Source organism: Oncorhynchus tshawytscha, linkage group LG24 (genome assembly GCF_018296145.1).
Source record: "Oncorhynchus tshawytscha isolate Ot180627B linkage group LG24, Otsh_v2.0, whole genome shotgun sequence".
In the NCBI taxonomy this organism is placed as follows: Eukaryota; Metazoa; Chordata; class Actinopteri; order Salmoniformes; family Salmonidae; genus Oncorhynchus; species Oncorhynchus tshawytscha.
The window spans coordinates 10789959-10805320 of record NC_056452.1 but is presented as its reverse complement, the minus strand read 5'-3'; the positions used below and the strand labels follow the sequence as shown (position 1 = coordinate 10805320).

Here is a 15362-nt window from a genome sequence, read left to right as displayed (position 1 = left end):
TGCCCTCGGGCAAATCCGACCACGACGCCATCTTACCGGCCACCCTAAACCCACTTCAGTTTGCATACCCCCCCCAACAGGTCCACAGACAATGCAATCGGCATCACACTGCACACTGTCCTATCCCATCTGGACAAGAGGAATACCTTTGTAAGAATGCTGTTCATTGACTACAGCTCAGCATTCAACACCATAGTACTCTCCAAGCTCATCATCAAGCTGGAGGCCCTGAGTCTCAACCACACCCTGTGCTATTGGGTCCTGGACTTTGACTGACTGCCCCCAGGTGGTTAAGGTAGGCATCTCCACTTCGCTGACCCTCAACACTGGGGCCCCACAAGGGTGCGTGCTCAGCCCCCTCCTGTAGTCCCTGTTCACCCACGACTGCGTGGCCATGCCCGCCTCCAACTCAATCATCAAGTTTGCAGACGACAACAGTAGTGGGCTTGATTGCCAACAACAATGAGACCGCCTACAGGGAGGAGGTGAGGGCACTCGGAGTGTGGTGTCAGGAAAAAAACCTCTCACTCAACGTCAACAAAACAAAGGAGATGATCGTGGACTTCAGGAAACAGCAGAGGGAGCACCCTCCTATCCACATCGAAGGGACAGCAGTGGAGAAGGTGGAATGTTTTAAGTTCCTCGGCATACACATCACAGACAAACTGAAATGGTCCACCCACATAGACTCAAGGCTCTACAGAGGGTGGTGCGGTCTGCACAATGCATCACCGGGGGGAACCTACCTGCCATCCAGGACACCTAAAGCACCCGATGTCACAGGAAGGCCAAAAAGATCATCAAGGACAACAACCACCCGAGCCACTGCCTGTTCACACCGATACCATCCAGAAGGCGAGGTCAGTACAGTTGCATCAAAGCCTGAACCAAGAGACTGAAAAACAGCTTCTATCTCAAGGCCATCAGACTGTTAACAGCAATCACTAACTCAGAGGCTGCTGCCTACATTGACACCCAATCACTGGCCACTTTAATAAATGGATCACTAGTCACTTTGAACAATACCACATTAAATAATGCCACTTTAATAATGTTTCCATCTTACATTACTCATATCATATGTATATACTGTATATTATACCATCCATCGCTCATCCATATACAGTGGGGCAAAAAAGTATTTAGTCAGCCACCAATTGTGCAAGTTCTCCCATTTAAAAAGATGAGAGAGGCCTGTAATTTTCATCATAGGTACACTTCAACTATGACAGACAAAATTAGAAAACAAAGGTTTTCACAAACTGTTGCTGGTATTTTGGCCCATTCCTCCATGCAGATCTCCTCTAGAGCAGTGATGTTTTGGGGCTGTTGCTGGGCAACACAGACTTTCAACTCCCTCCAAAGATTTTCTATGGGGTTGAGATCTGGAGACTGGCTAGGCCACTCTAGGACCTTGAAATGTTTCTTACAAAGCCACTCCTTCGTTGCCCGGGCGGTGTGTTTGGGATCATTGTCATGCTGAAAGACCCAGCCACGTTTCATCTTCAATGCCCTTGCTGATGGAAGGAGGTTTTCACTCAAAATCTCACGATACATGGCCCCATTCATTCTTTCCTTTACACGGATCAGTCGTCCTGGTCTCTTTGCAGAAAAACAGCCCCAATGCATGATGTTTCCCCCCCCATGCTTCACAGTAGGTATGGTGTTCTTTGGATGCAACTCAGTATTCTTTGTCCTCCAAACACGACGAGTTGAGTTTTTACCAAAAAGTTATATTTTGGTTTCATCTGACCATATGACATTCTCCCAATCTTCTTCTGGATCATCCAAATGCTCTCTAGCAAACTTCAGACGGGCCTGGACATGTACTGGCTTAAGCAGGGGGACACGTCTGGCACTGCAGGATTTGAGTCCCTGGCGGCGTAGTGTGTTACTGATGGTAGGCTTTGTTACTTTGGTCCCAGCTCTCTGCAGGTCATTCACTAGGTCCCCCTGTGTAGTTCTGGGATTTTTGCTCACAGTTCTCGTGATCATTTTGACCCCACGGGGTGAAATCTTGCGTGGAGCCCCAGATCGAGGGAGATTATCAGTGGTCTTGTATGTCTTCCATTTCCTAATAATTGCTCCCACAGTTGATTTCTTCAAACCAAGCTGCTTACCTATTGCAGATTCAGTCTTCCCAGCCTGGTGCAGGTCTACACTTTTGTTTCTGGTGTCCTTTGACAGCTTGGCCATAGTGGAGTTTGGAGTGTGACTGTTTGAGGTTGTGGACAGGTGTCTTTTATACTGATAACGAGTTCAAACAGGTGCCATTAATACAGCTAACGAGTAGAGGACAGAGGAGCCTCTTAAAGAAGAAGTTACAGGTCTGTGAGAGCCAGAAATCTTGCTTGTTTGTAGGTGACCAAATACTTATTTTCCACCATAATTTGCAAATAAATTAATTAAAAATCCTTCAATGTGATTTTCTGGATTTTTTCCCTCATTTTGTCTGTCATAGTTGAAGTGTACCTATGATGAAAATTACAGGCCTCTCTCATCTTTTTAAGTGGGAGAACTTGCACAATTGGTGGCTGACTAAATACTTTTTTGTCCCACTGTATTTATATGTACACATTCTCATTCATCCCTTTAGATTTGTGTGCATTAGGTAGTTGTTACGGTATTGTTAGATTACTTGTTAGACATTACTGCACTGTCGGCAACTATAAGCATTTCGCTACACTAGCATTAACATCTGCTAACCATGTGTATGTGACCAATACCATTTGATTTGACAAGGATATACATGCACATCTAGTAAGAACAAAAGTTCCCACACTAAGAGCTTACTTTTTTTAGGGGTTATTGCAAAACGTAAAACTTTGCAACCAAGCAGTGTGTGGGATTGTACAGTATATTCACGTTGGCTTTGCGCTGCGAGTAAAATAGTAGTGTACAAAATGAGGGTATCCTGAACACTGACTTAGCATATTAGCTGTCTCACCTGGCTGGAGTCTCCGGGACACGTCTCCGGGACGTCACAGTCGTTGGTCACTTCGCGACACGTCACCCCCCTGAGCTCGTACTGTCACACAAAGTCATCACTATTTTCACAGCACCGATTTGATTGTATAGGCGACGGTAATTGTACATGAAAACTACAACTGCATAGAATAACGTAAAACTTCAGTCAGAAATGCCAATCAAACTGTGGCTGATATCAGTTAAAGTTTAAAAAAAATATATAATAATAATAATAATAATAGTAATAATAATAATAATAATAATAATAATAATAGGAAAATGTATAGTTGCAACAAGTTAACAAGACAATCATCCTAGTGGTGGACACATGTACAAGTGTAATGCTGGTGTATTTAAGAGTAAGTACTCACCCTGCAACCTCTACAGCAGAGGCCAGTGCTGCACATGGCGTCGTGGGTCAAGGTGCACTTCTTACAGCAGGCTCCTCCGCTCCGCGCACACTCCTGCAACCATACCACACACTCTTGTAGCAACACACAATACTAAACGCAGAGGCTAAAGGCGTCGCCATGCTTCCCATTCAAAACAGTTCGGAACAGTTTGTGCATATATTATGATGATAAAAAAAAAAAAAATGGCTTCAGCAATGGTTTTTCAGGCTGTTCATGTACACAAAAAAATAATTGAATTTCGGTCACAGACGTCTATGCCCCTTTGTTGGTCATTGGTCAACAGTAGGGATTCTTTAATGAAGTGTGATGTAATTCTACGATAGACGACTTGGTTTCATGCACACATTTTTTCACTTGAGATATACTGCACCAAACACCTTAGTTGGATGTAAAATTGCACGACTAAGATCTCCTCAGAAAAACTACAAAACGAATGACAGATTTCTTGAGTTATCTTAGATTATTTCTGACTATTTTGAGGAAGTGTATACTGGCTTCGGCCCCCCCCATTTTCGAACTTGTCTCATCGCTGCAACTCCCTGACAGGCTCGGGAGTCGAAGGTCGCGTCATGCGTCTTCCGAAAAATTACCCGCCTCTTAACACTCGCCCGCTTAACCCGGAAGCCAGCCGCACCAATGTGTCGGAGGAAACACTGTTCACCTGACGACCACAGTCAGTCAGCCTGCAGGCGGGAGGCCCAAGCGAAGGTCTTTTAAGGGAGTACGCAAACACGCTAGTTCGGTTTAACCGATTTCGGCTAGGCGCCACCCGACCCGAAGCATTCAGAAGGGTTTTTATTGTAGGACTCACCACATGGGATCCACAATCACACTCCTCCCCCACCTCCACAAAGCCATTGCCACACTCTGGAGAGTCCAGCAGCTACAAGGAACACAACAGGGGGGACAAGAGTCAACACGAGAAACAAAAACAAGGCCTTTGTTTGAATGTTTTCTGGCATTCCCCAGAATGGAACTTCCTCCACCACCACCTTCCCTGCACCATTTCCAACCAACCGCAGCCAGAGCTTACCTTGCTGGGCTTATTGAAGAGGCAGCTGCCCCCACCCTGCTGGAGAAAGCGAAGGTACTCATCCACACTGCAGCGTGAGAACTTCCTAGGAAGATAGTAGCCGGTGTCCTCCATGATGCAGCCCAGCCATGGGTCGGGACACCTGCAGTCCCCTATAGGGCCAGAGAATCAAGGACATGTCACATGACTGGGGACAAGACCAGGGTCTTCTTACTTGCTGTTACACACTTTGCGACAACTGTTGATGTAAAAGAAAGGGCTTAATAACTAACATTTGATTGAATTTGAAAAGAAGCTGCTATGCTGTTTACATTGCGCCAGGTTGAGTTGCGTCCTATTTTCTGTGACAGTGTGTACAGAAGTTATTGAAGTGGATGAATGCAGGTCTTACCAGCCGTAGGGCGCTCCTTGTTCCACATCATGCCAATGTTCTGCCCCAGGCTCTGACACAACGTGATGGCCATGGGACCCACGTTGCCGTACTAAAACACACACATGCAAGACAAGTGAGAAAACGCACACACAAGCAGTATATTTAGCTTCTTCCAAACAGGCGGTTTTGTACTTGTCTTGTACTCCGAATTGGAATAGCCCTGCCCTAATAGGCTTCTTTTGTGGAGTTGGGTGAGTCAATGAGTGTAAAAACAAAAAAAGGCCTGACCTCGTTGACTCCTCCTCCCCGTGTGAGGGAACAGATACCCCCAATGTAGGCTGTGCCACTGCGGCTACTCTGGAAGGTCCTCCCCCTACAGGACACACAGGGATTAGCAGGAGCTATCATCAAGTTTTAATGTACGGTGCACAAGAACAGTGAAATGCCTTTGCCAGCTCTAAACCCAATAACACAGTAATGATTAGCAATGTAGTACTAAAAATAACATAAGGTAGAAGAAAAACACACAAGAAATAAAAATAACAAATAAGAAGAACATAAGTAACAATCTATATACAGGATCAGTCCCAATACCATATTTACAATGTGCAGGGGATACTGTATAGGTGTACATGTCACATGTACTAAGACGGGTGTAATAACATCAGTGGTGGAAAAAGTACTCAATTGTCATACTTGAGTAGAAGTAAAGATGCCTTAACAGAAAATGACTCAAGTAAATGTTACCCAGTAAAATACTACTTGAGTAAAAGTATCTGGTTTAAAAATGTCCTTAAGTACAGTGGTAGAAAAAGTACTAAATTGTCATACTTGAGAAAGAGTACAAAGTTAAAAGTAAATGCTATACATCAAATTCCTTATATTAAGCAAACTAGATGGCACTATTTTCAAGTTATTTTTCATTACGGACAGTAAAGGGGCACACTCCAACACTCCGGCATAATTTACAAACGCAGTAGTTGTGTTTTGTGAGTCCGCCAGATCAGAGGCAGTAGGGATGACAAAGCGTTATATTGATAGGTGCCAAAATTATGTCCTGTTAAATGTAATCAATACTTTTGTGTGTCAGGGAAAATGTAAGGAGTAAAAAGTACATTATTTTCTTCAGGAATAAAAGTAAAAGTTGTCAAAAATATAAATAGTCAAGTAAAGTAAAGTACAGATACCCCAAAACACTACTTGAGTAGTACTTAAAAGTATTTTTACTTAAGTACTTTACACCACTGAATAACATGCTTATAACAGTTGCTTTGGACATTCCCCCTGTCCACTTACGTCAGGCAGTATCAATCAAGCACCGAATTTAATAGAAGTCTAGAATGGACATTGGTATTCCGGCAATATGACTATTGTGTGTATTATATTGTGTCTGTATGGTTTCAAGTGTTATGAGGGGAGAACCCACGAGAAGAGGTGTGTGGCATCGCTGTGCTCTTTGATGCTCTCCTTCCTGTACTTCATAAAGTCCCTCAGGGTCAGCAAGGGGTCATTGCCCACGGACACCATATTCTGGGATGACCACGTCTCCATGGCGACCAGCACGATCCGCGTGTTGAGCTGGTCCTTGTAGATCTGAGGTCAAAGAGTCACGATGACAATGAGCAACTAAGTCAACCATTGCCAGAACAACTATTCATGTAATCTTGGCACCCAGAACTAAATCAGCTACTCGGTTTTGGTCAACATTTGAATGTTAAGGCTGCCATGAGAGATTACTACACATGATTTACTTCACTAACACTATGATGTAATGAACAGTAGTTCATTTGAAAGAAATTTGTCAACTACACAATTTTAACTGATTATGATGTACATTAGATAGATGATCAACACAACTGATACAAACCTGACGTTCAATACGGACAGTAACATCTTAGAGTAAACAAGGAAACATAAAAATGGAAAAGTGGATATGGAGTGTGTGTGTGTGTGTGTTAGCGGTTGACACGGGACTGCCATTTTTTTCCTGTACTGTCCTGATCCAACAACAATTCTATAACCCTGACATGTCCTCCTAAAAAAAAGTATGTTTAAAATTATTCCTGTACTGCCCGTTCCTTTGAGGACTGTCGATCCTGTCCCAAACTTGACATTAGGATTTCATTCCCATTCCTGAGGAAGTCCTGCAGAACCTGCATGAACCCGAGGTAATGTCAACCTCTAGTGTGTGTGTCTGCATGTGTGCAGAGACAGACGGCTCTCACCGCGTCTGCCATATTGACGACCGCTTTGGCAAAGTTCCTCGTCTGCGACGACGACCGACGCAGCTGCACAAACTACAGCACAGGGCAGAGGGAAGGACCAAGAGCAGAGGGTGGGTGGGGAGGGGAGAAACAGAGATATCCATATTGACCAATTACAATAAATAAACAAACAAAACCTCAAATATTTGATTACGTAGGACAGTGATCCTTATCCCTGCTCGTGGGTAGTGTCGTGGAAATATTGAATCAAATATTTCTCAGATACCAGAGATTGTGAATTCAAATAGAGTTTATTACAAAAAGTAGCAAAGCCGAGCAACTCCATGGAAAAACTGACTCTCCATTCTTAGTACTTTGCTTTAATACAGTCTTACCCTTACATAACATAGTCACCCCACTTCTATGTAAGTGATTGATACCTTCTAGCCTTGGCCACCATAATCTTGCGTCCTTTCTTATTGGCACAGACATTAGGGCATACCTTTGAAGTCGGAAGTTTACATACACCTTAGCCAAATGCATTTAAACTCAAGTTTTTCACAATCTAATCCTAGGAAACATTCCCTGTCTTAGGTCAGTTAGGATCACCTCTTTATTTTAAGAATGTGAAAATGTCAGAATAATAGTTGAGAGAATTATTTATTTCAGCTTTTATTTTTTTCATCACATTCCCAGTGGGTCAGAAATTTACATACACTCAATTAGTATTTGGTAGCATTATCTTTAAATTGTTTAACTTGGGTCAAACGTTTCAGGTAGCCTTCCACAAGTTTCCCACAATAAGTTGGGTGAATTTTGGCCCATTCCTCCTGACAGAGCTGGTGTAACTGAGTCAGGTTTGTAGGCCTCCTTGCTTGCACACACTTTTTCAGTTCTGCCCACACATTTTCTATAGGATTGAGGTCAGGGCTTTGTGATGGCCACTCCAATACCTTGACTTTGTTGTCCTTAAGCCATTTTGCCACAACTTTGGAAGTATGCTTGTGGTCGTTTGTCCATTTGGAAGACCCATTTGCAACCAAGCTTTAACTTCCTGACTGATGTCTTGAGATGTTGCTTCAATATATCCACATAATTTTCCTCCCTCATGATGCCATCTACAACATGATGCTGCCACCCCCATGCTTCACAGTTGGGATGGTGTTCTTCGGCTTGCAAGCCTCCCCCTTTTCTTCCAAACATAATGATGGTCATTATGGCCAAACAGTTCTATTTTTGTTTCATCAGACCAGTGGACATTTCTCCAAAAAGTACGATCTTTGTCCCCATGTGCAGTTGCAAACCGTAGTCTGGCTTTTTTTAATGGGGGTTTTGGAGCAGTGGCTTCTTCCTTGCTGAGCGGCCTTTCAGGTTATGTCAATATAGGACTCGTTTTACTGTGGATATAGATACTTTTGTACCTGTTTCCGCTAGTATCTTCACAAGGTCCTTTGCTGTTGTTCTGGGATTGATAAGCACTTTTCGCACCAAAGTACGTTCATCTCTAGGAGACAGAACGCGTTTCCTTCCTGAGCGATATGAAGGCTGTGTGGTCCCATGGTGTTTATACTTCCGTACTATTGTTTGTACAGATGAACGTGGTACCTTCAGGCGTTTGGAAATTGCTCCCAAGGATGAACCAGACTTGGGAGGGCTACAATTATTTTTCTGAGGTCTTGGCTGATTTCTTTTGATTTTCCCATGATGTCAAGCAAAGAGGCACTGAGTTTGAAGGTAGGCCTTGAAATGCATACACAGGTACACCTCCAATTGACTCAAATTATGTCAATTAGCCTATCAGAAGCTTCTAATGCCATGACATAATTTTTCAAGCTGTTTACAGGCACAGTCAACTTAGTGTATGTAAACTTCTGACCCACTGGAATTGTGATACAGTGAATTATAAGGGAAATAATCTGTCTGTAAACAATTGTTGGAAAAATTACTTGTGTCATGCACAAAGTAGATATCCTAACTGACTTGCCAAAACTATAGTTTGTTAACAAGAAATGTGTGCAGTGGTTGAAAAACAAGTTTTAATGACTCCAACCTAAGTGTATGTAAACTTCCGACTTAAACTGTAGATTCTATTGGTGGCGTGACACACAGACATGCACACTCCTACTGCAGGTCTAATAGTGCCTATAACTGATTAGCTAATGTTCCTGCTGTTGTCTATGTACGATGAACCCATGAGCATGTCCAGTAGCCTTCAGAAGATCAGATATGGCCCAGACCAGTCACGTCTTGTTGGTCTACCTTCCCTCATCCACATGGATTCTGCTTACGTTCTGTTTTTTACATGTCTAATGGCTAACTCGATGTCGATCCAGCTTTGTACACTCACATGGGCTCAGCCTTCATTGTGCTAACATGTCTAATTTTTTAATTTATATCGATTCTTCTTTCTATTTCAAATAGAGAACCGTATAGGTAGTGAAAAATCACCAGATGGCTGGGAATTCTCTAACAATAGCCGCTACAGGTTTTTTGCTCAACAGTGACACACCTGATTCAGATCATCATCAGTTGAATCAGGTGTGATAAAAAAAAACTGCAGTTGTGCTGCTCTCCAGGAGCTGCTGATCACTGATGTAGGGCTTGTCAGTGCACTCTATGACAACATGAACCGAGTAAGTTGTGGCCATTCAATTAACTTTTCGATTTCCAATAAAAATAGAATGATGTACATTGCCTTCAGAAAGTATTCACATCCCCCTCGACTTTTTCCACATTTTGCTGTGTTACAAAGTGGGATTAAAATTGATTTCATTGTCATTTTTTTGGTCAATGATAAACACACACAATACTGTGTCAAAGTGGAAGAAACATACTAACATTTGTAAAAATGTATGGAAAATAAAACACCCTAAGTCAGTTGGCAGCAATTACAGCTGTGAGTCTTTCTGGGTAAGTCTCTAAGAGATTTCCACACATGGATTGTGCAACATTTGCCCATTACTCTTTTCAACATTTTTCAAGCTCTGTCAAATTGGTTGGTGATCAATACTAGACAACCATTTTCAGGTTTTGCCATAGATTTTAAATCAAATTTTAGTCAAAACTGTAACCAGGCCACTCAGAAACATTCACTGTCTTCTTGGTAACAAACTCCAGTGTAGATTTGGTCTTGTGTTTTAGGTTTTCTGTCCTGCTGAAAAGGTGAATTCTTCTCCCAGTGTTTGGTGAAAAGCAGACAACTAGGTTTTCCGCTCAGATTTTTCCTGTGCTTAGCTCCAATCCGTTCATTTTTTTATATCCTGAAAAACGCCCCAGTCCTTAACGATTAGCATCCCATAACATGATGCAACCACCACTACCACTTGGGGCGACAGGGTAGCCTAGTGGTTAGAGCGTTTGACTAGTAACCACTTTGTATTCAGGCCAAAAAGTGAACTGCTTTGTAATTTTTTTTGGCAGTATTACTTTAGTGCCTTGTTGCATGTTTTGGAATATTTTTATTCTGTACAGGCTTCCTTCTTTTTACTATGTCACTTAGGATAGTACTGTGAAGTAACTACAAAGATGATCCATCTTCAGTTTCCTCCCATCACAGCCATTAAAGTCTGTAACAGTTTTAAAGTCACCATTGGCCTCATGGTGAAATCCCTGAGCAGTTTCCTTCCTCTCCGGCAACCGAGTTAGAAAGGACGCCTGTATCTTTGTAGTGACTGGGTGTATTGATACACCTTCCAAGGTGTAATTAATAACTTCACCATGCTCAAAGTGATATTCAATGTCTGTTTTTTGTTTTTTTACCCACCTATCAAAAAATACATGTTAAACACTATTATTGTACACGAGTGAGTCTATGCAAGTTATTCTGTGACTTTTCAGCACATTTTTACTCCTTATCTTATTTAGAATTGCCATAAGAAAGGAGTTGAATACTTATTGACTCAAAACATTTCAGCTTTAAAAAAAAACAACATATTTTCACTTTAACATTATGGGGTATTGTTTGTAGATCAGTGAAACAATCTCAATTTGATCCATTTTAAATTCAGTCTGGTGTGAAAACATTCTGAAGGTACTCTTTATGCCTAGCCCACTGTTCATTCTGAATGTATTCAGACCCTTTTTTCACATTTTAGCCTTATTCTAAAACGTATTAAATAGTTTTTTCCCCACCTTCAATCTACACACAATACCATATAAATTAGGTATTTCTGTTTTTTACTTTTAATACATTTGCTAACATTTCTAAAAACCTGTTATTGCTTTGTCATTATGGGGTATTGTGTGTAGATTGATGAGGATTTCTTTCTTTTTTTAATCCTTCCTGTAATGTAACAAAATGTGGAAAAAGTCAAGGGGTCTGAATACTTTCCAAAGGCACTGTATGTCGACGTGAACGTACCAGGTCATGATCGTTCACCACCATCAGCTCGATGTACTTGGTCTCAGTCTGGACTGTGCGTTGACCTCGTCTGACCTGTGGGGTGGGGGGGCAAGAGAAAGCGCTGCTTCACTTCAGTCTGGTACAACTTAAATGGCACACTATGGGCCCTGGGGCCCGGTTTCCCAATAGCGATGGAACTTATGAGGCATATGAGTGTTTTAACGAAGCATCTTTCCTACAACGGCCGAAGATGTAAAACGCCACGCAGAGAGAACCGTCTTCAAGTGCGTTGTTGGAGCATTTGTCAATACTGATAGGATCGAAAGAAAGGGAAGCGCTGCTCTTGGATCAGCTTTCTCTATTCAAAACGTACCTTAACACTATAATTATTTCACAACACTGACAAAAGTTCAGCTTCTAGAGAGATATTACAACCTATGATATTACCAACAATTTGGGACATCATTGCGCACGTTAGACTACACATCATGAAATATGTTGAGACACATCACAGACAGCAGCCTCCAAAGTAGCTAAATAGAACAAATCAAAGTGTTTTTGTCACGTGCGCCGAATACAACAGGTGTAGTAGACCTTACAGTGAAATGCTTACATACAGGCTCTAACCAATAGTGTGAATAAAAAGGTGTGTGTGTGTGTGTGTAGGTAGGGAAAGAAAGAAATAAAACAACATGAAAAAGATATTTGAAAATAACAGTGGCAAGGCTATATACAGACACCGGTTAGTCAGGCTTATTGAGGTAGTATGTACATGTAGGTATGGTTAAAGTGACTATGCATATATGATGAACATAGAGTAGCAGTAGCGTAAAAAGAGGGGTTGGCGGGTGGTGGGACACAATGCAGATGGCCCGCTTAGACAATGTGGGGGAGCACTGGTTGGTCGGGCCAATTGAGGTAGTATGTACATGAATGTATAGTTAAAAGTGACTATGCATATATGATAAACAGAGAGTAGCAGCAGTGTAAAAGAGGGGTTGGGGGGGGAACACAATGCAAATAGTCTGGGTAATAATTTGGTTGCCTGTTCAGGAGTCTTATGGCTTGGGGGTATAAACTGTTGAGAAGTCTTTTTGTCCTAGACTTGGCACTCCGGTACCATTTGCCATGTGGTAGTAGAGAGAACAGTCTATGACTGAGGTGGCTGGGGTCTTTGACAATTTTTGGGCCTTCCTCTGACACCGCCTGGTGTAGAGGTCCTGGATGGCAGGCAGCTTTGCCCCAGTGATGTACTGGGCCGTACACATTACCCTCTGAAGGGCCTTGCGGTCGGAGGCCGAGCAATTGCCGTACCAGGCAGTGATGCAACCGGTCAGGATGCTCTCAATGTTGCAGCTGTGGAACCTTTTGAGGATCTCAGGACCCATGCCAAATCTTTTTCGTTTTCTGAGGGGGAATAGGCTTTGTCATGCCCTCGTCACAACTGTCTTGGTGTGTTTGGACCATTCTAGTTTGTTGTTGATGTGGACACCAAGGAACTTGAAGCTCTCAACCTGCTCCACTACAGCCCGGTCGATGAGAATGGGGGGGTGTTCGGTGCTCCTTTTCCTGTAGTCCACAATCATCTCCTTAGTCTTGGTTACGTTGAGGGATAGGTTGTTATTCTGGCACCACCCGGCCAGGTCTCTGACCTCCTCCCTATAGGCTGTCTCGTCGTTGTCGGTGAACAGGCCTACCACTGTTGTGTCGTCTGCAAACTTAATGATGGTCTTGAAGTCGTGCCTGACCATGCAATCGTGGGTGAACAGGGAGTACAGGAGGGAACTGAGCACGCACCCCTGGGGAGCTACAGTGTTGAGGATCAGCGTGGCAGATGTGTTGTTACCTACCCTTACCACCTGGGGGCGGCCCGTCAGGAAGTCCAGGATCCAGTTGCAGAGGGAGGTGTTTAGTCCCAGGTTCCTTAGCTTAGTGATGAGCTTTGAGGGTACTATGGTGTTGAACGCTGAGCTGTAGTCAATGAATAACATTCTCACGTAGGTGTTCCTTTTGTCCAGGTGGGAAAGGGCAGTGTGGAGTGCAATAGAGATTACATCATCTGTGGATCTGTTTGGGCGGTATGCAAATTGGAGTGGGTCTAGGGTTTCTGGGATAATGGTGTTGGTTTGAACGGACGTGAGTGCTACGGGTCTGTAGTCATTTAGTCAGGTTGCCTTTGTGTTCTTGGGAACAGGGGCTATGGTGGTCTGCTTGAAACATGTTGGTATTACAGACTCAATCAGGGACATGTTGAAAATGTCAGTGAAGACACCTGCCAGTTGGTCAGCACATGCCCGGAGCACACGTCCTGGTAATCAGTCTGGCCCCATAGCCTTGTGTATGTTGACCTGTTTAAAGGTCTTACGTCGGCTACGGAGAGCGTGATCACACAGTCGTCCGGAACAGCTGATGCTCTCATGCATGCCTCAGTGTTACTTGCCTCGAAGCGAGCATAGAAGTGATTTAGCTTGTCTGGTAGGCTCGTGTCACTGGGCAGCTCACGGCTGTGCTTCCCTTTGTAGTCTGTAATAGTTTGCAAGCCCATAAGACGAGCGTCGGAGCCGGTGTAGTATGATACAATCTTAGCCCTGTATTGACGCTTTGCCTGTTTGATGGTTCGTCGCAGGGCATAGTGGGATTTCTTGTAAGCTTCCGGGTTAGAGTCCCGCACTCTTAAAGCGGCAGCTCTACCCTTTAATTCAGTGCAAATGTTGCCTGTAATCCATGGCTTCTGGTTGGGGTATGTACATACAGTCACTGTGGGGGCGACGTCCTTGATGCACTTATTGATTATAAGTGAAGCCAGTGACTGATGTGGTGTATTCCTCAATGTCATCGGAAGAATCCAGGAACATGTTCCAGTCTGTGATAACAAAACAGTCCTGTAGTTTAGCATCTGCTTCATTTGACCACTTTTTTTATAGACAGTCACTGGTGCTTCCTGCTTTAATTTTTGCTTGTAAGCAGGAATCAGGAGGATAGAGTTGGGGTAGGATTTACCAAATGGAGGGCGAGGGAGAGCTTTGTACGTGTCTCTGTGTGTGGAGTACAGATGATCTAGAATTTTTTTTCCCCTCTAGTTGCACATTTAACATGTTGATAGAGATTTGGTAGAACTGATTTAAGTTTCCCTGCATTAAAGTCTCCGGCCACTAGGAGCGCCGCCTCTGGGTGAGGGGTTTCCTGTTTGCTTTTTTCCTTATACAGTTGACAGTGTGGTCTTAGTGCCAGCATCTGTTTGTGGTGGTAAATAAACAGCCACGGAAAGTATAGCTGAGAACTCTCTATAGGCAAGTAGTGTGGACTGCAATTTATCACAATATACTCTACTTCAAGCGAGCAAAATCTAGAGACTTCCTCAGATTTCGTGCACCAGCTGTTGTTTACAAATATGCACAGACCGACCCCTCGTCTTACCGGAGTGTGCTGTTCTATCCTGCCGGTGCAGCATATATACCGCTAGCTGAATACCCATGTCGCCATTCAGCCACGATTCCGTGAAAAAGTATTTGATGTCCCGTTGGTAGGATATTCGTGATCGTACCTTGTCTAATTCATTGTCCAATGATTGCACGTTGGCGAGTAATATTGACGGTAAACGACAGCTTTCCTACGCCACCTTCTGCGGGTCCTGACGAGGCATCCGGCTCGTCGTCCTCTGTACCTGCGTCGCTTCCTCTTGCGAATAACTGGCATGTCGGCCCTGCCGGGTGTTTGGAGAACATCATGCTGTTGTTTGTTGTTGAAAAAATATTTGATACTTAATTATATATTTATACTTCATTGCAGTCATCGTGGTTTTCATTGGGAGCATCTTTTTATACGTCAACTGCAAAGACAATGGCAACGTTGCATTTTGTAGTCAGCGTCGTTCTGAAGCCGTCGGCGGTCACAGAGAGACCGACAATCCAAGTGATCTCCCCGGTGTGAAGTGACACGGGAGGGGGGAAAAAAACAGCGTCTGGCGACGCACTTAGCTGTTCTTGCGAGTGGTCTGAGGCAGGCATTAGATGATGAGTGTTTTCAAGTT

The 15362-nt window shown here is 43.4% G+C and overlaps 1 protein-coding gene across 4 annotated transcripts in view; it reads right to left on the bottom strand.

The window, feature by feature from the left end:
- The window catches only part of adam11 (ADAM metallopeptidase domain 11), a 52015-nt gene that overhangs the window by 15510 nt on the left and 21143 nt on the right, over window positions 1–15362 (bottom strand). For all 4 annotated transcript variants that reach the window (XR_002949362.2, XM_042305302.1, XM_042305300.1 and 1 more), the window contains 9 exons: window positions 11351–11425; window positions 7012–7083; window positions 6213–6379; window positions 5075–5159; window positions 4805–4895; window positions 4414–4565; window positions 4192–4263; window positions 3339–3431; window positions 2948–3028 (listed from right to left, as the gene is read on the bottom strand). Coding sequence is in view for 3 of the 4 variants with exons in the window: in XM_042305302.1 (XP_042161236.1) it covers window positions 2948–3028; window positions 3339–3431; window positions 4192–4263; window positions 4414–4565; window positions 4805–4895; window positions 5075–5159; window positions 6213–6379; window positions 7012–7083; window positions 11351–11425 (888 nt within the window). In the remaining variant the exon portion in view is untranslated. The remainder of the gene's footprint in view (window positions 1–2947; window positions 3029–3338; window positions 3432–4191; window positions 4264–4413; window positions 4566–4804; window positions 4896–5074; window positions 5160–6212; window positions 6380–7011; window positions 7084–11350; window positions 11426–15362) is intronic.